This window comes from Lissotriton vulgaris, chromosome 7 (genome assembly GCF_964263255.1).
Source record: "Lissotriton vulgaris chromosome 7, aLisVul1.2, whole genome shotgun sequence".
NCBI classification, from domain to species: Eukaryota; Metazoa; Chordata; class Amphibia; order Caudata; family Salamandridae; genus Lissotriton; species Lissotriton vulgaris.
In genome coordinates, this window is record NC_141695.1 from 867,177,325 (window position 1) to 867,199,889 (window position 22,565).

Below are 22,565 nucleotides of genomic sequence, written 5' to 3' on the forward strand. Positions count from 1 at the left end.
TTGCATACGCCTGTGCAAAATATGAGGGAAATATGCCTACCACCAAACATAGGTTGAAAGATTTTGGAAATGTCTAAAGCCTTAGACTTCACACTGCATGGCTGGGAAGGTACACGAGGAATTGTGTTTAGCTATGGAAAATAGTTTTTTTCTTTGTCGGAGTTGGAGTGCTAAAAGCTAATCCTGGTGCAACAAAGTTGCTGTAGTTCTGCATGTTTTAGAAAATCCCATAGCGTGGGACATACCTCAAGCAGATGTAGAGATAAGACAGAAATGCGACAGCCTGCCACCTGCATTTCAGGGTCATTCTAGAGGAATATCGCAAAGCCCCTCCTATCTGCCAGACAACATGCCACTGAAGTCAGCAGCTGGAGATAAAGTGACTAGTTTTTTTACTTCACACTGCGATTCAACAGAAGGAAAGCTACAAGGTCCAGCATGATGGGAGGTTGGGTTAAATGACTGATAGAATTGATGGAGAGCCCAAACCTGGGTAATCCGAAAAAAAGGCAACAACATAGAAGACACCTGCAGCAGAATCACTGCCCTGGACATTCATGCACCATCGCTGTTCAACATAATTTTAGCTTTTACCAGAGCATAGGCTTTAACAACATTCACTTTCATTTCATAACTGTTTAATTTCTTGAGCCATACTGTTGTGAAGGTAGTGGTAAATGTGTCTTTCCAATGGAGTCCTTACCTAATGGCCATTATAATGTGCACATTAGCACTAATCTCACCTTTTTGCCATTGGAGTTTCTTGCTTAGGAGCACTTGTCTGATATTTTAAAATGGCCAAATTTTGATGTTGGATTAGAACAGAAACAGGTGGAATTGCAGCAGCAATGAGGTCCCTAATCCGGGTGGTAAGGCGCCAAAATCATGAACATCCAATTTATTTTCCACCGATCTTCAGTGTTTTAAAATGAGAGCGTTCAGGAGACCGCAGAGCAGCTTCATTTTGTGGACGTGTTAAACAAAAAGACAATGAAGCAAGACACACTGAAAGACGGTCCACCATTTGTGTTTTGGGAAGACTTTTGTATTGCCCACAGAATGCGTCATAAAGTTATGCACAGAACACTACGAGTGTTTAAATAATGTTCAGAATGTATATGGTGCTCACAGGAATAGAACATCACTTCAATGACAATCACTAGTTGAGGATGATGAGGATATTAGGATAAGAAGGACACTTGCAGAGATAGACAGTTGGAAAAGATGAATAGTCCAAGAGAGAGACCTTCATCAGTGGCAGACATTGTGAGAGGATGTGTAAGAGAGAGAGAGGCCTACACCCCAAGTGGCAGGCATTGTGAAAGGATTAGGCTCTGGTTGGTCTGGGTGTTGCCTACACTGCTGTGTCCCATGCATGACATAAATCTACTCAAGTGTAGACTGGAGCCAACACTACATCTGAAAAGGTTCTTCCTCTGGATGGCAATTAAAAAGTTGGTAAGTGTTGTATCACATGAAGACCACATCATTTAGCATCTGGGCCCTGGTGTGCACCCTGTTTGACCCTCCCCAGAACACAGCACCCCCGGGTGCACGCCTGCCCAGGGACCACAGGCTCCCCTTGGGTCACAAACTTGGCAGGCTAATCATTGTGAGTTTGTCGAAGCTCTGTGGGGAGTTTGACTGACCTTGCTTCCGGAGTCTTTGCTTCCACACTCCCCTTTATCGTACCACCATTTGCTTTTCAGCTTGTCTAAGACGCCTTGCTCACTGAGCTTCAATACCGCTAGGTTTACAGCACCTCTTCAAACCAGGGGAAATAACATAAATAACATTACCAATGTTATTTTATGTTATTGGGCATCACAGAAACAGTTCATACAGCGATCAGCAACAATTTCATTTTTTTTCAACATAATCAAAGTGATACAGTTCAGTACTCTATCAAGCCCACCCTCTGCCCCTACCCGCACCTTCAATCCCCCCAAACTCCAGCACAGCAAGATGAGTATGTCTTATATCACTTTGAGTAACCAGCAACTTCAAGCACCGAGCACCGTGCTGTACAATGTAGCAGTCAACAGGGGTCAAACAGGACTGCCGGCCATTAAAGGAATTCCTTTTCAATAATTTTACAGTCGGCCTGAAATAGAAATGGGACTAAATGTGGCATTGACAGGAAGAGAGTGTTATTTTTTAATAATTAATTTAGTACATTGGGTGTATTTTAAAGAAGTTAGCCAATTTGAAATCTGAGCATGACTATGCAAAGTCCTTGGTAGGAGATGGAATAGTGGAGGTTACATGACATGGTTTGAAAATCCAAACCAAGACTTGTGAATGCTGTTACAGAATTTCAATTTTATCAAAAATGGGAGGGAATGGAACTCCGTTCAAGTTTACCATAGAAATGAAGTGAAGCCATTTTTAGCAATACGTTATCTAATTGTTATGGAAATGCTGACCAGGAGGAAGTCTGTTTGTTGATGAGCCTGATTTAAACTAAATTTATCGGATCACGGAGGCTGCCCATTTGTTAGATGACCTGTCTGTGACGAGCGACTTAATTCAAGTCAAAGCCATTGTGGGTCATGCCAAGTGAGCGGGTTGTGCAGTGAGTAGGATTTACTATCAAGAACTGTGATCAAACAGCAGTTGAGGGAGGTTGTCATATTTTAATGCAAGAAAAAGTACTCCTTAGACTAGTAATTGTGAGATTAGAGGCCATGCATGTGCATTTTCTTTCGATTTCACCTAAGCTCATGCAAAGCTGGCAGTGGTAGAGACAATCTGACCTGTAGGGGAAACAGGAGGCTTCCAGATACTCTAGAATCCATCAGAGGCTGGTACGACTACAGCAATGTTGTGTCTGGCAAACCTGCCATGTGATGGAGTCTTCTCCACCTATAGTGGACTTGACCTGTAGCAGCAATGGCTTGTCAGAAAGACTCCTGATTTCGCTGCAGGTAAGTTTACCTCTGGGCAATAAATCAAGAATTACATTTTTAGGAGATATTCATGCCCCTCCCCAGAACAAACATTTCCAACAAGCTTAGCATTTGGATCCCCACCCAATGATTCATGCTGAATCTGTGAGCAAACATTATTGGACACGATGCGCACAATTCACACTGCAGCAGTTTGTGGGAATAATATGTTTGCTTGGTTCAGTGGAAGTGATTGGCGGCCATCTTGGATTGAGAAACATATTCCTCTCTGCTTTGAGACTGAGAGAATTGTGGGGTACGGAAGGGTCCCAAAAACTAATTGTGATCATACAATGCAGTAAAGAAAGGTGTACCAAAGTCATAATAATACTTATAAGCATTTGGGTTTAATAGTCCCTATTAGGAGATGCAGGGATGTTAAATAACAAGATTTAGGAAGTTGACCTAGTGCCAGACCTAGTGCTTTATGACAGATATACTGTATGCTAGTAAATTGATAGTACTGCATTTAAGGGCGTGGCACTTAATCACTGGTGAGCTCTCAAGTAGACTTTATAAAGACTTTTTTCTCTCTCTCATCCAACAAGTATACTATTGTGATGTGTAGGAGGTCCTGTGAGCAGATCTAATATTTATGTGTTCATTATGCCAGATCCATTCAGTTTTCCATTTGCGGACCTGGATGTCCTTAAATTAATTTAGGTGCCCTTTGGAAATTATATTTTTATCATCGAAAACACAACTGATATTTTTCTAATTCACGCAATTAATCGTCATGAGATCACAAGTGGTTGAAAGTAATGATTGATTGGTTCAGAACCACATAAGCTAAACTCAGCATTTTAGTGTTTTTTGAAGCTAAGTACAAAAGTAGAAAATAATTCACTCATCTGAACTCCAGGAAATGCTTAAAATTATGAGTCCGTCTCCAGATTTAATTTTCATTGACTTGATTTATAGTGAAGACTCAGATGCAAAATGGCCGCCGGTTGCATCCATGTGCTCCAAGATGGGAGGAGAGAGGGAAACTGCAAAGGGTTATCTTTCTTGCCTGGCTGCATAGCCCTGAGTATGTGTGGTTACGGAGGTACTGGCTAGAAGGAAATCCCTAGTTTGTTAAATATACATATTTATAAACACTGTGCGGCCATGCAGTTGCTGGTTACTATCCATGCTCTGTTTTTACCCGCTAGTTTGTTCTTACTGGGGCTGACCTTGGAATCACCTCCCCCGCTGCCGCATTCGCCCTTGTCGTACCACCATTTGTTTTTGAATTTGTCCAAAAGTCCCTGCTCGTTCAGTTTTAACACTGCCAGGTTTACTGGATTTCTTTAAAAATGAATAGATAACACTTGATAAGTAGCAAGCCCAGGAAGCACTGGCACAGACAGGCTGATAAGGGAATGGTGAGCCAAATCTCCTGACCCATACTGGCTCTGATTGGGCGAGCCGGCAAGGTAAGCCAATGAAGTCAAAGGAAAGAAGGAGGCTTGACTGGCTATGAGTGGAAGGGGCTAAGTTCCATGTTCCCATAATGCTTTAATCTGCAAGAGAAGGAACCCAGGAAGCAGTGAGTTGAAAACACCAACTAATTCAACGGAATAGGTCATTGAATCTTCATGCCTGCAAATTCTTGGTCTGCTCTCAGTGTTTGGGGTGGCAATGGGGCAGAAGCTGGCTCACCTTTCCCTTGGAGTGATTCTTGGGCCACAAAGAACACACATTAAAAGACAACACTCTTATCAGTCAATCAGCATTAACGATACATAAATGACCACATCCCTTATGAAGGGGGAAACACATTGTTGCTCCTTGCGCCTCATGTGATTGAATCTCAGAGGATCAGAGTGAGCATACAATTTATCAAAATCAGACAATTCGAAACAAGGTTATAATAACAACAAAACTGTTACTGCTTCATAATAACTGGATTAACCGGAAGGGTTATGTGTAAGGCTCAATTGTGGCAGTATGTGCTCTTTGTCTGTAGTTAATGAGTGGCTCAGGGAAGTCTGTACTAGCCCGGCAGGAGTTTCAGGTTTGCACTTAACAACATCCCAGTCATTTGGCACCTACTCAACTGAAAAACGATAAGCATCTAACCATCTTAATCAAGTGATAACCCTGTCAGCATCTACCCATAGCAATATACCATAGCAAAGTTTGTTCACACTCAGTTGAAGACCCAGTTTGGATGTATCCATAATATCCAATAGATAACACAGTTTGTTTCCATTTACCAACCGAAATTAGCTGAATTATATAACTACCTTCCCCTTGCAGGCAGAAGACTGACATTGGAAATAGGAATAGCAGTGCTTCTGATGCTTGGCTTTACTTGGGTTGGAGAATGGAGTAGTGGCTCAGGAAGGAAATGCTGTGATGGTTGCAAGTTCCCATAACACAAGTGATCACGACTCTTCGGTGCTAACTTTCTATAAAAGCAAATCTCCAGTGTCAATTTTCATTTCATGTTTTCATTGCACTCTAGAATACATTTTAATGTATCAGCTTAAACCTGGTACAAAGATAATAGCACCTTCCTCCTACCCTTTCTTCTGTCTATGATTTTATGTGTCCTCCTTTTTTTTCTCACACGTGGAGAGGATGGACGGTGTGCTGATACTTTTCAGACACTCACCCGCAGTCACAGATCTGGGTGGAATCCATCATTGTTCTTTAGCTCACTTCCCCACCCCAGTTCAGACCCAGCCATATGCAAATCAGTCTTGACCCTGTGCCTCATGGGATCAGTACAGCCTGAACTGCCAAGCCAGGTCTTCCCTGGACCGGAAACAAGCACCCTAGGACCGGGTAACATCCCTCATCAGCTACGCTAGCTTGAATCCAGTGGCAAAGTAATCAAGGGACCCACATCTGGGCAAACCCTGCCAAATTAGGGTGGACAAAGCAAACAAAAGGAGATGATGGACTGAGTGCGGAAACTTTTCAGACACTCACCCACAGTAACAGATCTGGTTATGATTTGATTTGATCACTAATCTCAATCAAAGGCTACTGAGACGGGGAGCCACTTGGCCTTTGCTCCAGCTGCGGCCCATACAATTAGGAGTATGGGGCTGGGTGAGGGAGGATTTTGACAGACGATGACCACGGAAAATTAACTGAATAAATAATTTGCCCTGGTCATCGTACGTTGAAATCCCCCCTCACCCGGCTCCACCACCGCACCGCTCTTACCTATACGGGCCGTGGCTGCTTTGCTCGCTGACTTATCAATGCAGCTGGCCTCATGAGATGACAATAGCAGACTTTGCTATGTCATTGAACATAGAGGTCTAGTGTTCAAACAAGTACGCATGTGTGCACTATTTCTGAAACTCGATTTATAACAGTAGGCTTGCTAAAAAGATTCCTCCTATTTACACGCTTGGTGCAGTTTGCTGATGCCATTTTATTTGTCTTCATTGTGGTGACAATTCATATTGTGTGCACTAGACTTAGATTTAATTTTAAAACTAAATCTTTAAAACGTATCCTTCTACTTCTAGTGTTCTTTAGTGTGCTATTCCTTAATGAAAGGAGGTTTGGGTGTTCCACTCATTATCCCTGTAAGGTCTCATGGGATTGACCATTACCTGAAACACCTCTTGCTGAAAAGTGCTCAGTGAGTTGTGGAATAGTTACAGTATACCTGTTTTTTTTTATTTGTGCTGGCACATTGACTGATTCCTTAGTGCCAGGGGTTCTACAAAACTGACTTCTGTGTCTCTAGAAAATCTTGAGAACGTGTCACTTGCACCACTTGGCAGAGGAATCCAGGCTGACCAAATCAAGCCTGAGACAATGATGTTAACCTGCTTTAATAATAAGAGATCCCATTGATAGAGAGTGGTGAAGGATAAAGATTGAATTATCTTTGGTGGTCATGATTGGGGAAGCGCTGTAAGGAGTGCTGGATACATGCTCTTTGAATCACCCAGAAGAGCATAAGAGAGACTAAATCAAAAGCCAGCATGGCGTACACACCGAAATAAAAACAAGAATATTATAAGGCAAGTAGCAAGCAACCAGAAGAGCTCTACCCTAAAAAGATTCACACAACTTTTGCTAGGGACATCTGGGGATAATGCCAATAATCATCATCTATAAAATCAAGATATATCCTATCCGGTAAACCATGAATCTATTAAGGTGTCCACTTCTCATACCGAATGTTGAAGACAATCCAATACATTTTCCCATAGACAAAGGTGGTTGAGGGAACAAAACAAAATGATGGCTGCAACCTACAACCAACTACAAAACAGAAAATCGAGGGGTGCTCATGTTAACAGTGCATAACGACACAAAGAAAGTGACAGCTGACAGCTCTAAAGTGAGTGGTGGGCTCACAAGTGGATGTCCCACCATCTTAAGAAAGTGAGGCTGTTATTACATTTAACATTCATAAAAACATAAGGTCTTAAGATAAGAATGTTGAAACCTTATGGGAAATGTCACCTAAATAAGTTAGTCCCTGGACCAGTTTGATTGAAAAGGTACACCAGGTGAAGATGCATTGAAGATTCCCAGATGTCAAGACATGTTTAGCCAGTAACAGCCTTCTACTCAATTTCTGAAGTGCTGAAAGGATTAAAAGGAGGATCTGTCTTGTACCTCTGGCTATCCAACGCCTAAATACAGTATCCAAAGAGAGAGAGATCCAAATCTATTTGCAAATAAATAGATTAACTTACTGAATGGGGTCACCATATATTCCCCAAGCTGCGCCTCAACAAGGTCCACCGACACTCACAAGTGCACTTGACATGCAGATTAATAATGGCACTCACAGTTTAAGTTTGCTATCCGAACTCCTGGTGCGACAAGCAGTAGAGACACTGAACTTAAGCTACAATGATGACACCTACCAGCAAAGATAAATCTGATTAAAAACAATATTAGTTCCTCCTGTGCAGGAGCATTTTTTCAGCTGGAGGAATGCAACTTGGTCCAAAAAACTCAACCAGCAGTAGCCGCAGGGCTTGTTAGAGATGCAAATCCTTAAATATCGCTTCTCGGATCAACTACAGACTGTGCTTTTTCCATTCTAGACTGCATCACCATTGGTTCAAGTATTTTTGTAACTCAAGATGGAGTGATATTTTTCCATGCCATCTGCCCAGGTCATAGATATAATGTGAACATTTGCTGATTAATATTGTCTTGCCATAGAACTGTCCACCATTCGCACCCTACTCAGAGAGCTCTCTAAACAGGACCCGGTACAGTAATGGCTGGAGCAGTGACAAATAAGTTTGAAGAAGCTCAAGAAACAGGCCACGAAGTAAGTGACCAGACACACTATATTTGATCTCATAAGGAAACGTTCTTAGCCAGTAGGTCCTAGACCCATACTGCCCGCAGGTCATTCAGATCGAAATACATTAATGAAAACAATAGCCGCAACCTGCTGTACACCGAGCGCACATTCCAAATCATGATACAACTATTTGATGGAGATTCTGCAGGAGCATTATGCCAACAACAAAGGTTACAACATGGATCAAATGCTTCCTTCCTCTTCTTCACATACTTGAATAGGACCACCTTACAGAAAATGTTTTACACGGCCCTCTAAAAGATGAGGCTCCGCGGACTGACATGTGCATTATTACCAATCATGTTAACCCAGACAACCAAATGAAACATAAAACACATGAATCGGATTTGCATGTAGTCTGTGGCTATTTCCACTCTTCATAACAATTCAGCATGTATGTTATTATTGCGGTGGAAGGTACACTGAATTTCTTTAGCAGTAGCCTACTGAACATCATGATCATCAGAAGCGAAGAAACAAACATTAATATGACTGGAAAAGCATATGCCATCTCACAAACTAAAGGTAGGGGATGGTGACCATTCAGTGGAAGGCAATTCAATAAATATGCAGAGTTCGCTTGTTTCCAGACATAGGCAAGTAATTCTGCAATGGATTTAAGCAAACAAGATGGTAGAAGGTTGCATGGATGCCTTCATGGAAGCAATTGTGTAACCAAGATGCAAAATAATCTTTCTCTTAAACGTAAGACCAACAAAAACTATAATTTACTTCAAAGAGCACTTTGTATATTTTTAAACGTCTTCATAGCCGCCTGACCTGTTGGAATTCACATTCCAAGGATCCAAAGACAAGAATCTCCTTACAACCTTAACAGAACAGAGGGATACCTGTAAAAGACTGAGAAAAAAGTATGAGGTAGATTCAAATGAAGACAAAGCTCTGCGGAGATTGCCAGTGAGCCATGGAAATGCGACGGTAAGAGCCTCATTTCATCACAAGCCCTATCAAAGGATAATAAAGGCAGAGATTGCAATAAAGAAATGCCTCTCTCTTCTGAAAAGCCAGCATGTAAACCATTGTATCAAGACACATTGTGTCTGCATCCTGAGAGACTGAATTAGCACAGAGCAAGTTACCATCTGTGGCAGGATGCCACCCTAAGAGCTAGAGAAGGCTTATAACAGGAAAGTATCATGGGCAGAGGGGACCACAAGCGGCTGTGATGATGTCCAGGAATCAGGAGGCTCAATAAAAGAGGACAAGAGGTGGAGTTGAGAAGACCTGGAGAATCGCAAGAGACAGAATAAGCAGATTACAAAAAAAGAATATAATGGACAGAACTTTGTTTCTGCAGTGGGTACCACCTCAAGATGTTCATCAAAAGATATCTAGTGGGCAAACTTCAGGGAAGTATCACTTTGGAGTGGCATCACAAGAGCCAGAGTGAGGAAGCAGAAGCCAACACCAATAAAAGGGTCCCGCTAGTTCACATTAGGGTCTTTACCGACAGCTAAAAACTGTCGAAAATCTAACAGTGTATCTGGGCAAATGAGTGCTCTGAGGAACTCTAGGTTTTCCTAATGAAGGTCAGGGAGATACAATGTCCTGCCCTTCAGGATCTCACCAAGTGCTATCACTGCACTAATCGTGGCTCTTTCTCCCAGCAAAAAGCAAAGGCTGCAGAGGAGTGTTAGAAGAAAAAAGGAAAGCAAGCAATGAGGGGAAGCTGATTTGTGTTCTTTACATTACTGTTAAATCTATAGTTAGCCTTCAAACCTTCAGTTACTGACAGAGAAACACCACCCTCCTGTGCAACAGTCTTCTCTTCCTGCTGCCTCTTCCCTGTAGTTCTTCTTCTCCCTGAACCTCCCACAGGCTGCCATTTTGTGAATTCTCTCTGTTTGGCCTCAGTGTACCTAACGCCTGTATCTGCCACCTTACTTTTGTATACCTCTTTTACCCCCTGCCTCCTTCCCTGCTCATCCCTGCTTTTCTTCATCCTCAACATCTTTTGCTGCCTTACCTCCATCGCCTTCTCTACATATCTCACCCTTTTCTTACTCCTTACCGTGTACCTCTTTACCCCTCCTATATCTCTTGATCCTATTTGTTCACAACATTTTGGGGACTACATTGAGTGTTTACAAGCAACGTTGTTCCGTATTTGTCAAAGATATTGCGAAAGACCCTTTGGGCGACTAGTTTATGTAATTGTGAGCACAATGAGGTCATAGAGTAAGTTATGCCACATACATTGTATGCATAAATAACATTGTTTTTTCTTGGAGTGAGATTAAAGGGTTCATGTGTTGGTATTGATAACGATTCTATGGCTAGGGAAGGAGGTCTCTTGGGCCGTGAGGCGAGTCTTTACAGGGGCAACGCATTCTTGGAGAGAGGACAGTGCCCTCAGCTCAAGGTGCACAGAGTTCCAGAGAGGTGGTACTGGAATCATTTCCTAAGACGATGTCATTAAGTCATAGATTGAAACTGCTAAATACATTCTAGCAATTACAACCTTTCAAGGCTGGGAGGGCTGAACCATCCCTGAGGAGACTTGGGCCCAAATCCCAAAACACAAATGCTTGATTACGAGTATGAAAAATTTATAAAGGCACATGTAAAGCTATCTACTCATGTGCAATATTATCTACAGAGAGTGTGATATGGTGCCTGGGTAAATCCAGCTCGAGGACTGGGGAGTGGGCGTTCTAGGGTGGAGTAAAAAGTTTAGGAAATTGTTGCATTTTTCACTCACCCATTCCTACCCTTGAAATGTTCAGAGAGTTACCACCGTCACATAAAGAGTACACCCTTTTTCAGTGCATGAGGAGGGTGGAAGGAACAACTACAAAACTGGTAAGGGTTGGGGTGAAGGAGTTTCTCCACGGGGAAAAATGTTATCCCTGTGGGCAAAAGAACGTGAAACAATTGGCTTGCACACTTCCAATGACATTTCTCATTGCTCAATTGTGTGCTATCTTCGTGGAACTTGCTCCACAAATCACAATTGTAGAATCACAAAGGTTCTAGGAGTGCACCTGAAAATACAAAACTGCGACAGGAGGCCACATGTAACCTAGGAATATTTTATTATCTTCAAAAAGTAGGAATCTACACCGGTGCGTGGTTGTAAACCTCTGGCTGTAGACTCACGGCCTCATTTAGAGTGAGGCTAATGTGGGAAATCCGCCCAAAAAACGACAGTAGTCCTACCCACCCTGTGTAGAGTTCATTCCAGTCCTGTACACTCTGAATAGAACAACAGGACCCCCAGCCCTTTTTGGCAGACGTCCTACATCTGCCAAACTCTAAATAAGTCCCTTAGTTATGTTTCCCTAACACCTAACTATCCCAGGTTCATTTTTTAAGCTTAATAAGTTTCATTGACATGTCAAGTTGATCCCCACATTGGAGGCGTGGAGCTGTAAGTCTACTGCCGTGTGGCATGGCCTACCATTCTCTTTTCCTGCACGTGAGGAAGAGACCTGTGATTCTCCTCTTCTGCAGTGTGGGATGAGCTTATAATTCTCCTGCAGTGTGGCATGGGCCTGACATTCTCTCGCAGTGTGGCATGGAGCCGTACTTCTCCTGCAGTGTGGCATGGGCCTGAGATTCGAATGCAGTGTTGCATGGAGCTGTCCTTCTCTTGCAGTGTGGCATGGAGCCGTACTTCTCCTGCAGTGTGGCATGGGCCTGAGATTCTAATGCAGTGTTGCATGGGGCTGCCCTTCTCTTGCAGTGTGGCATGGAGCTAGGATTCTCTTGCAGTGTGGCATGGGCCTAAGATTCGCTTGCAGTGTGGCTTGGAGATATGATTCTCTTGCAGTGTGGCATGGAGCTGTAATTCTCCTGTAATGTGGCATGGGCCTGCAATTGTTCTGCAGTGTGGCATGGAGCCATGATTCTCTTGCAGTGTGGCATGGAGCGATGCTTCTCTTGCAGTGTGGCATGGGTCTAAGATTCTCTTGCAGTGTGACATGAAGCTATGATTCTCCTGCAGTGTGGCATGGGGCTGTAATTCTCCTGTAATGTGGCATGGGCCTGCGATTGTTCTGCAGTGTGGCATGGAGCTATGATTCTCCTGCAGTGTGGCATGGATCTAAGATTCTCTTGCAGTGTGGCATGGAGCTATGATTCTCTTGCACTGTGGCATGGGTCTAAGATTCTCTTGAAGTGTGGCATGGAGCTATGATTCTCTTGCAGTGTGGCATGGAGCTGTAATTCTCCTGTAATGTGGCATGGGCAGCGATTGTTCTGCAATGTGGCATGGAGCTATGATTCTCTTGCAGTGTGGCATGGGCCTAAGATTCTCTTGCAGTGTGGCATGGGTCTAAGATTCTCTTTAAGTGTGGCATGGAGCTATGATTCTCCTGCAGTGTGGCATGGGTCTAAGATTCTATTGAAGTGTGGCATGGAGCTATGATTCTCTTGCAGTGTGGCATGGAGCTGTAATTCTCCTGTAATGTGGCATGGGCCTGCGATTGTTCTGCAGTGTGGCATGGAGCTATGATTCTCTTGCAGTGTGGCATGGGTCTAAGATTCGCTTGCAGTGTGGCTTGGAGATATGATTCTCTTGCAGTGTGGTATGGAGTTGTAATTCTCTTGCACTGTGGCATGGAGCTGTAATTCTCCTGCAGTGTGGCATGGAGCTTTGATTCTCTTGCACTGTGGCATGGAGCTTTAATTCTCCTGCAGTGTGGCATGGAGCTTTGATTCTCCTGCAGTGTGGCATGGAGTTGTAATTCTCGTGCACTGTGGCATGGAGCTTTAATTCTCCTGCAGTGTGGCATGGAGCTTTGATTCTCCTGCAGTGTGGCATGGGCCTGAGATTCTCCTGCAGTGTGGCAGGGAGCTGTAATTCCCCTGTAATGTGGCATGGGCCTGCGATTGTTTTGCAGTGTGGCATGGAGCTATGATTCTCTTGCAGTGTGGCATGGAGCTTTAATTCTCCTGCAGTGTGGCATGGAGCTTTGATTCTCTTGCAGTGTGGCATGGGCCTGCGATTGTTCTGCAGTGTGGCATGGAGCTATGATTCTCCTGCAGTGTGGCATGGAGCTTTAATTCTCCTGCAGTGTGGCATGGAGCTTTGATTCTCCTGCAGTGTGGCATGGGCCTGCGATTGTTCTGCAATGTGGCATGGAGATGTGACTCGCCATGAACCTGCTATTCTGCTGCGGTGTGGGCCCAACAGCAATGATTCTGAGGAGGTAAGCATTCCCATGTAGTGCCATATTTTAGAAGACCAAGGATGCTTTTGAGAGGGAGGATTGAAATTTTCAGAGAGATGTGAACAATAGAGCAGCGGCTGATGAGATCCCAGGGGAGCTGTAACATTGAAACCCCTGGATAGAAACCTCGCTCTGCTTGCTACATACTGATAGACTTTTCGCATTACTTTTCATTTATACATTTTTTATGAGTTTCCCACTCACCTCGTGCGGTCTAAGTGCAGGCCCCAAGCACCTAATTAAATTCAACGTGTGTGTGATTGTGTGCTTGATCCAGGACTATTGTAACGAGCCCCCAAGAAAATTGTGTATGTGTGTGAGAGAACTTGTGATTGTGTGCACATCTGTTTTAGTCGGAATTTCACATTTGTGTGGGCGAATGTTTGAGAGAGTGTTTTTTGTGTGGTTTTATTGTCTGTGTGCGTCTTTTTGTGAGGGTGTGTGTGTGTATATTCGTCTCTGGGGTTTGTATGGGATTTGCTTGTGTGAACTTTGGCTCTAATAATGAGTTGTCTGAGATGCTTTTGAGGCAGCCCTGTGACTTCCAGAACGAGCCCTAATGGGCTGTGTGTTTGTATGTCTGCGTGAGTTTGTGCATGTCTCTCTCTGGGGTTTATATGGGGTTGTACTGCATGAGTTTGCGTGAGTGTGTTTTTTTGTGTGTGCATACCTGGGTAGTTGTGGGAGTTTTCATGTATTGTGGAAAGGTTGAGTGTGTGTTTGTGTGGGTGTGTATGTGTGTGTAGGTTTGTGTGTTTGTGTGTGTGTAATTAAAACCTAAAACTGATGAGGAGACACCTGGAGCAGCTTTGTGGATTTCAGAATGAACACTCTCAATATAACTTGGAGCCTTAGATCATTGTTTTTAATGTACTACATTTAATATCCTACCCCAATAATTTCCAAATCCCAGAATAATGGGTGGCTCGAATGAAAGTATTCGGTGGGCAAACCATTCATGTTCAGTGCTGAACTGTGTAATTTCCTACAACTACATCTGAGACAGAAAAATTACTTTGTCAAGTTCAGAAAATCTCTAAAAACCACCTAATCTCCCAGGCACTTAGATTATGCAATTTTTATTCAAGGCATTCCTGCTGGTCCCAGTAATCTAGCTGTTCAGATGCCTAAATTACTTTATTTAGCCTTGGCTCTCAGGAATATGTTCACTAAGGGCCATATGTATCATACTTCCGTTTTGCGAATTCCAAATAGCGAATTTTAAGGAATCGCTATTTGGAATTCGCAAAACGGTATCTATTTACAAAATCGCTATTCAATAGCGATTCCTTCCCATTCCTAATGTGCGATTAGCAAATTGCTAATCGCAAATTACCCATTCATTTCTATGGGCCAGGAGGCCCATAGGAATGAAGGGGCAATTTGCGATTAGCAATTTGCTAATCGCAAATTAGGAATTTTTTCAAGGGTGCAGGGGTGTCTCATGAACACCCTGCTGCACCCCTGAAAAAGACATTTGGGGGCATATGGCGCACATACATGTCCTAAGGGCATGTATGGGCGTCATATGGCACCTTTGGTTTTTTGGAAAAAAGCTTTTTGTAAAGAATTCGCAACTTTCCACCAACTAGAAGTTGTTGGTAATTTGCGAATCCTTAATGGCATTTTTTGGATATTTTTTGTTTGATACATTGCATTTAAGGAATCGCAAAATTTGCGATTCCTTAAGTGCAATCGCAAAATAAGGAATAGCAAATTTTGCAATTCCTTATTTTGCATCAAACATGTTTGATACATATCATTTGCCAAATTAGCTTTCGCAAAGGCCGAAATTCGCAGAATTTCGCCCTTTGCGAATGCTAATTAGCTTGATACATATGGCCCTAAGTCTTTATCACTTTATGGACATACATATTCGATGGTTGACATCCTCAGCATGGCGCACCCTTAATGGCTGGACTATTGTTCTCCATCACCAGATAGTGCCAAGCACCATCATGTATCTGAATACATTTCATATGTAATCAACTCAATAGGAGCTCTAAAACCATCGGTTGGTGGTTACAGAGCTTTACAAAAACCAAAATAAAAATAAAAAAAATAAACAGCAGAAATGAGATACAATGGCTAGATAACTGAACTAGAAAATCAGACATTTAGAAAACACATGATTGAAATAAATGTTCAGGTGGGGAGTGGGCTGAGCATTCCAAATGGTGAAAATGGCCTTAAAGGGGAGAACGAGCTCCGCATTTCACCTTCTCATTGATCTCATTGGGCTCACAACTAGTTGATATATGCACGAGCCTTCATGCACATCCTGATAGATTAGAGAGGGGAATTGTGCACAAAGACATGATAACCTGGAATCCCTTCGAGATGCTTCCTTTCAGATTCTTTTCTCTATTCGTGAGCTGTTATTTACTCTCCATTGAGGAGACTATCAGTGGGTGAGTCAGGTGGGGAAACATTGTTCAGTGATACCCCCCTCCTTCGGCTCCTATTCATCTTCCTCCTGCCTTTCTTCACATGCTCCCAAATGTCAGCTGCGAGCGAGGGGAGGAGGGGCATTAAGTTTGCTCTTTCACCATGGCAACCAGTATCCTGCAGCACTCATCACAAGAGCAGCGGTCAATTACCAGTGAGTGGTACTTCCTCAGGACACGTTCCCTTAGCAGTGAGGAAGCTGCCACACAGGCAGAGGTCGAGGCCCCCAGCGCAGCACTGTGTCCCTTAGCAATGTGATGGGGGATGGGACGGGTGCTGCTCCTAACCAGCTAGCTTATGGTGCGCCAGCCACTTCCTCCCAGGCAACCTAAGAGGTACAGTCAACACAACGAGCACGACAGCCGAGTACAACGAAATCACATTTATCGACATGTCTGTGACAGCGACACAAGGAAGCAGCTGTACACGAAGAGGCCGTCTACCAGGAAGAAACATAAACACTTCAATGGAAAAAAATAGGTTTGGCAAAGCCTGGTGTATTTCCTGTCTCTTCCCCTCACGCCTCAACTGCACACTGAACAAGTGGGCCACAGATTTTGGTTCCAGCACAGCCAAGCTTGAGAACGAGCCCTTCACAAAGGCTTCACCCCCACAAGTTGTGTTCAATTCTCAGAGTCCGCAGATGTATTCATGGCATGTGAGAGTCAAACGTATTTTTCTAGGTGAAAGCTGCCATTCCCCCCTGATATTACGTTGAAACACATAGATGTGCTTATCCTATACATTGACCTTAATATAATGAATATTATTACTATATAATTGTATTTCTCATTTGAAATTCTCTTTTGTTTTCACCAAGGTGAGGGTACTCAAAGTAAGCGAAAAAGTACTCCCTCATTTCCTTAGCCTCATCACTTTTAGTCTATTTCTTTTTTCACCTCTTTCTTATATTTCTTCCTCTTTCCCTTGCTTCCTAGCTCTGCTTCTTCCTTTCTTCCTTACACCCTCTCCCCCTACTTTCTCTTCCACCAAATGCTCCTCTTTTGTTTCCTAAGTGCTTCCCTCGTTCTCCCTTCCCTCACAGAGGAGGGGATACGTCCTTTACTAAGCTGATAGTGATTTGCCATTTCATTTCTTTTTTCCATTAAAGCCTGTCTATGCTTCTTGCAGGAAGAAGGCACGCAGACACGTTAGCCACAAAACACCCTTCTTCGAATTCCCGCTCCTCCACCTCCAGCCCACACATACATTTCCCCTCATGCTTTTTAGTGGTACTGTACCTTGCAGATATCTCACAGGTCCACTACTTTCAAAAGTTGGTACATTCCAGGCTCGAGTAAGGGGCTGGGGAGGTGGGATCAGGGGAGACTCGCACTAGCATTGGTCGCATAAATTGTGACACCAGTTTCTGTCGAAAGGGACCAAGGATGAGAGCCCTGTTTTTATTAAGTAGGGGGAGGGGTGGGCAAGTGTGCAAAGCTCTGAAGTTTTTGTCTTCTGAAATTCTCGCAATGCTAGTCAATTCTGCACCTACTACCTGTAGGTCACAAAGTTTTCCACATATAAGTTTTCCCTTTCAAAATAGTGAAATGGACACTTTATATATTTTTAGAAGCAAAAGATGACCAACTTACATTCACATTCAAAGTTGAGAGGAAAACAGTTTTAAATTTAACTCAGAAGAAAACTGCACAACTATTTTATTGCCAATTAGCACTGGTGAGGTCAGTTTGTAGGGAAAACTATGAGCGTGTAGAGAGAGAAAAGCAAGGAACTTTGTGAATTATGGATAGGTCAGTGATTGGATCTAACAAAGACTTTTAATATCTAATACACACTACAGATCCTTAATGTCAGATCTTTGTGTGGAGCTCTCCTTTCTGGAGGTATTGCTCACTGACTGACACACATAGCGGCTTCATCACAGCGCCCTGGGCCCGAGATTTGGTATGTGTGTGAGATTTGGATGTTCTGAATCCAAACCTGGCATTTGAACAGAAAAAGTGGGATTCACTCACTCAGAATTACTCTTTTAAAATCATGTTCTTCTGCAGTGAAAGTGGCCCATCTTTCAGAGTATGACTGAATGGGATAAAGAAGACACACAGACAGTTGTCTCCATACACTGTAAAGAGTTTCGGGATTACAGTATTTACTTCATTTTATTTTAGAAGTTTTATATAGCACCAGCTTGACACAGGGGTATCAGAGTACATATTGCATCAGCCCACTACTCCTTTGAGGATGGAAAGTCCTACAAAGGTGCCAGGCGGAGTTGTATTCCAGTCAGTACTTGGCCACTGGAGCTTGACCCGTGAAACAATTCTTTAAAGTGGTGGAGGAGTGGCAAGGGTTGTATGAGCAAGGAGTAGAGTGCAGTCAGGATGAAACCTTGCGAATAGTGTAGGTTTGTAGGAGAGGTCTTAAATATACCAGATTGAACTTTGGGTTATTAAGTTGGGAAAAAGACTAACAATATAATCAAGAAGCAAGATATTATTTGATGTGCACAGGTAGCGGTATAACCCACTGATAGAAGGCGAGTTTAATGCTATTGTGCACCCCACTAGCGACCCCTCGCCTGGAATATTGCCTTGAATTTTGAAGGTCACACCTGGAAAACTATGTCTAGTTTTGGAAGCTTCACTAGGAAAATGGTGTCTACAGTCTGCCGCCAGGGTACTGAGCCCAGCCGTGGATGCCTAATCTGGAACATTGGAGCTGCTTCTGGAGAAATCAGCAGGGTTACTGATAGTTCTGGGGTCTTATCTTCTGTAATCCATCCAGTTCCAGCTGCCCCATCTGGAGTAAACTGTTAAGTTTACGCATCTTCATGAGGACTTTAGGGTCCAGGTTTAAAAGCCGAGGCCTTATCTAGACTATTGCTATCAGTTCTGTAGGCCTTGTCTTGTAAATTGTTTCATGCTCTGCAGGATAGACTAAAGTATTGGGTCCTGTGAGTCGGGGGGTTGCGGTTCATCTATTGTACTGTGCCCTTTTCTGGACTCGGTATTACAAGTGCATGTCCCGTTCTGGAGTCCTCATAGGATCACTGGTTTCACTTCTTGAAGTTTCATCTAGAGTGGGGATCTGGAGCCCGAGTGCATGGTTTCCAGACTAGCCTAAATCACAATTCCTGTGTGGATGTGTGTGGACCCTTCACTTCAGAATGGGAATGAGGACAAGGTATTATTTTTTTACTGTAAGAAAACTCTAAAAGTCACAGTGGTAAACTGTTGGACAGCAGGGTACCAGATGAAAATAGATGTTTCAATTGTACTACTGTAAAATCCTACAGGTGTGAAAGTGGCTCTGCACTCCATTTGAACTTGCACCACAGAGACAAGTGGCCCTCCAATCCTCAAAAAGTTGGGCAGTTATAAAATGGATACCTGGGCAGCAGACATTAGGGACGGAGGCACCTTCGTTCAATACGTCTTGGGCGGAGGAACATTTCACTCAGTGCTACTGCAGAGTATTTAAAAAGTGGGGTAATATCTCTTGTATGTGTTATCCGCTGAAATATGTGCGCAGATCATGCTGTGCAGACATCTCAAGATGTCCTGTGCCATTTGCAAGGATATTGGAGAAGTGTGGCTCAATGTGGAGATGTGGAGAAGTGTGGCTCAATGGTTAGAGCGGTAGACCCAGGAGTGGTCGCCTCACAGGGAAAGCCAGGATGGGTTCCACAGCAGTATTCGTACAAGCGCCTTGAGACCCTTGCGGGTGAGTAGTGCGCTATACAAGTATCAATTTACATATATTGCTCACTCAGGCATCTCAAGTGTCCCCATGACCGGTGTGAGTAGCTCACTCGGAAACCTCACAATGTCCCGTCAGGTGTGAGTAGTTGTTAAGGGGGCAGTAGACCATAGAATCCAGGTATCTCAAGATGTCCATTGTCCGGTGCAAGCGGTTCCTCCCTCTCAAAGACTTCATGTTTCTCATGAAGGCGGTGAGTAGTATATCTCTACCAGGGTCCTTAAATTGTCACAGGTAGTGTGAGTAGCCCACCAGAAGCGAATCAGTCAAGAGATGTGAAGTTATCTCATGTTGTTCAATTGTGTGTTGTTTTGCAGTCTGATAATTTTAGTTCTGGCTTCATAATGAAAAAAGAAATACTACAGGAAAGCAAAGAATACACCAGATCTGGACGAAATACCCACACCTACAATGCAGCAGCACAAAGTCTCTCGTCTTATTCTGGGGACAGTGACACTTTTTTGGAGGTGACTAGATATTGCGAGTCTGAGCCCTTGTAAAGCAGCCGTGCAGCTCAGATGAATATGCTTGCATTTGGGTTGGGTTGGTGATATTTGAAGCCCAAACACCTTATTGGTGATTGTATAACAACCTTACAGCCAGTACATGGTCAAAGGAACACCAGCAAAGCCAACAGTTCAACAGAAACCCAACTTCAAGTTAGCAAGAGAAATCTTATGGAGGTCTAGATGTAGGGGCTTATTTACAAGCCCCTTGCGCTGCAGCGATGGTATTTTTTTGACGCAGCGGCAGTGCAATCAGTGCGCCACACTGCTCCATATCTACAAACTGATGCATTGGTTTCAATGCATCAGTTTGTAGAGCCCTGCATCACATTATACTTGCGCCAAGTATAATGTATGCAGGATAGAAGTTCCCAAGCCAAAAAGGTATGGAGAAGTGGTGCAGTGAAATTTACAAGTTTTCAGTCCGTCACTCTATGACTTGACTGTGTCAAAATCTTTACACCTGCTCAGACCAGGAGTAAGGATTGATGCAGGGCTTTTTACATGATACTCACCTATGTATTCTTATGTATTGCTGGAGTTGTGTCACTTTTACAACCAACTCCAGCAATGTGTCACTTTTACGCCAACATATACGTCAGAATTTCTAATGCATCTGTTAAATCCTTGTGCCGTGGAGCCCTGTATTGTAAATACAGCACATCTATGGTGTCACAAAGACATTTGATGCGGGGGCAAACAAAAACTGACGTATATATGCGTCTGTTTCTTGTAAATCAGGTCCCTAGAAAGGGTTTTTCCCCAACCAGACTTCCTCAGACCCGAAGGACTTAGCAGCACTGACTACTCCGTTTTAGGGCAAACAGGAGTCATTGTACAAACTGCTCTGTTTAGAGAAATAAGAAAATATCTATTCTAATTTGCACGTCAAAATTAGAAAGGGAGCGATCTGAAAAACAGAGAAGCGGTGTTTTCATTAAAAGACCTCACTCTGGAGACATCTTAAAATGGTCATTTAGTCCATTCAACTGTTTTCCTTTAATTAGAGAGATTCTAGCATGAAGTTGTCAGTAGTCTCTGTTCCGTGCCACTTGCTATGTAGCTCACTGGATTCCCCAGGTACCAGGAATGTCGAAGTTTGACAGCACCCCTGGCTGTATTATTGTGAGATTGAGGATCTGAGCTCATTTACCTGAGGCACACCAGCTGTTTTAGGAAAAGCTATCAGGGTCTGCTACAGTATAAACAAGTAAACAGTGCACCCATATTTAAAGCGCCAAAGGACAATGTGGCAAGATTGACTTTAGCGCTGGTGGTGCCCAGAACGACCATGTTTGTTGGCACCCCCATGACCTTCTTCTCCATGAATTCCCCCACTACCACCCTTTAACAGTGACCCTCAAGTCTCCATACCCACTTTGTCACAAGCTTTTCTATTTTTTATTGCACTGCTCATCCCAGACTACGGTGTCAGGGCACTTTACATCACACACAATTTACACAGAGACAATAAATGACACGTGTGTAAATCAGTGTATAGGAAATGTTACATCAGAAAGAGGACAACAAGCTATAGGACTCACATGTCATCCATACTGGTAGATCTGGAGAAGCACAAACTCAGAATTTAAGACATAGCACCATGGTTGGGGGCTGTCTCTACTAATAAGAAATGATTTCTACCCAAATGAAGCCTTTTTGCAACATTAGGTTAATAAAAAAAGACTGGGGAAAAAAGCATAACCTCTAACCTATACCTTGCAGCTCTTTGATGACAGTTAACATCTCACTGTTCTATATTAGGATGTAAAAGTAAAAAAAGGATCCCTCCCACAAAAGCAGTTAACCACTGCACTATTTATAATATGCGCACCTCTGTGATCGGCCTAAAGTAGGCAGAGGGCATATTAGTCCTCTGTCTACTTTATGCCGAGTCAAAACTTCCACTCGACAAAACTCTTCTGTCTCCAGCAGGTCCATTAATCAGCATAGTTATCTAGACATTTTTCTTATTGACTGAAAACCGATGGAGTAAAGGAATGCTGCAGCAGGTGCTTTAAATCATCAATTTATTTGACAACACAACACCCCCTCAAAGTCAGCGCCCGTTCAGTGGCACCTATCGCACAGCCCTAGAGCAACGTGGTGTAACGGACAGAGTTGCTGAGTTTGGAGCTGGTGAACCAAGTCCGAGTCTTGGCGTTGGCTCAACATCCTGTGATTCCGGGCAAAGCAGTTAATCTCTCTCTGCCCAAATAAAGAATGTAACCTTGTGTAATGTAACTTATGCTCAGGTAAATTGCTCCAGTACATTTGGGTCAATAAAACTGCAAAACAAAATGCCCATTTCTATTTATAGAAGAGCTCTTTTATGTGATATTCTATTCTTCAAAAATCAATACAAAGGTGTTCATGAATGCGCAGCTGATCAAAAATAGGATCCGACAAGCTGAACAGATTCAGAGGACACCTGGGCGAAGGTGCCGTCCTATATTGG

General features: G+C 43.2%; 1 protein-coding gene across 4 annotated transcripts in view; it reads right to left on the reverse strand.

Annotated features, from left to right (window-relative positions):
- Nucleotides 1-22,565, reverse strand: part of GRIA1 (glutamate ionotropic receptor AMPA type subunit 1) — a 527,971-nt gene that overhangs the window by 20,950 nt on the left and 484,456 nt on the right. For 2 of the 4 annotated variants that reach the window (XM_086931263.1, XM_086931261.1), the window contains exon 14: nt 1,650-1,764. In XM_086931263.1, coding sequence (XP_086787389.1) covers nt 1,650-1,764 — 115 coding nt within the window. Of the gene's footprint in view, nt 1-1,649; nt 1,765-4,123; nt 4,239-22,565 lie in introns of all 4 variants that reach the window. The other 2 variants (XM_086931264.1, XM_086931262.1) reach the window with 1 other exon arrangement.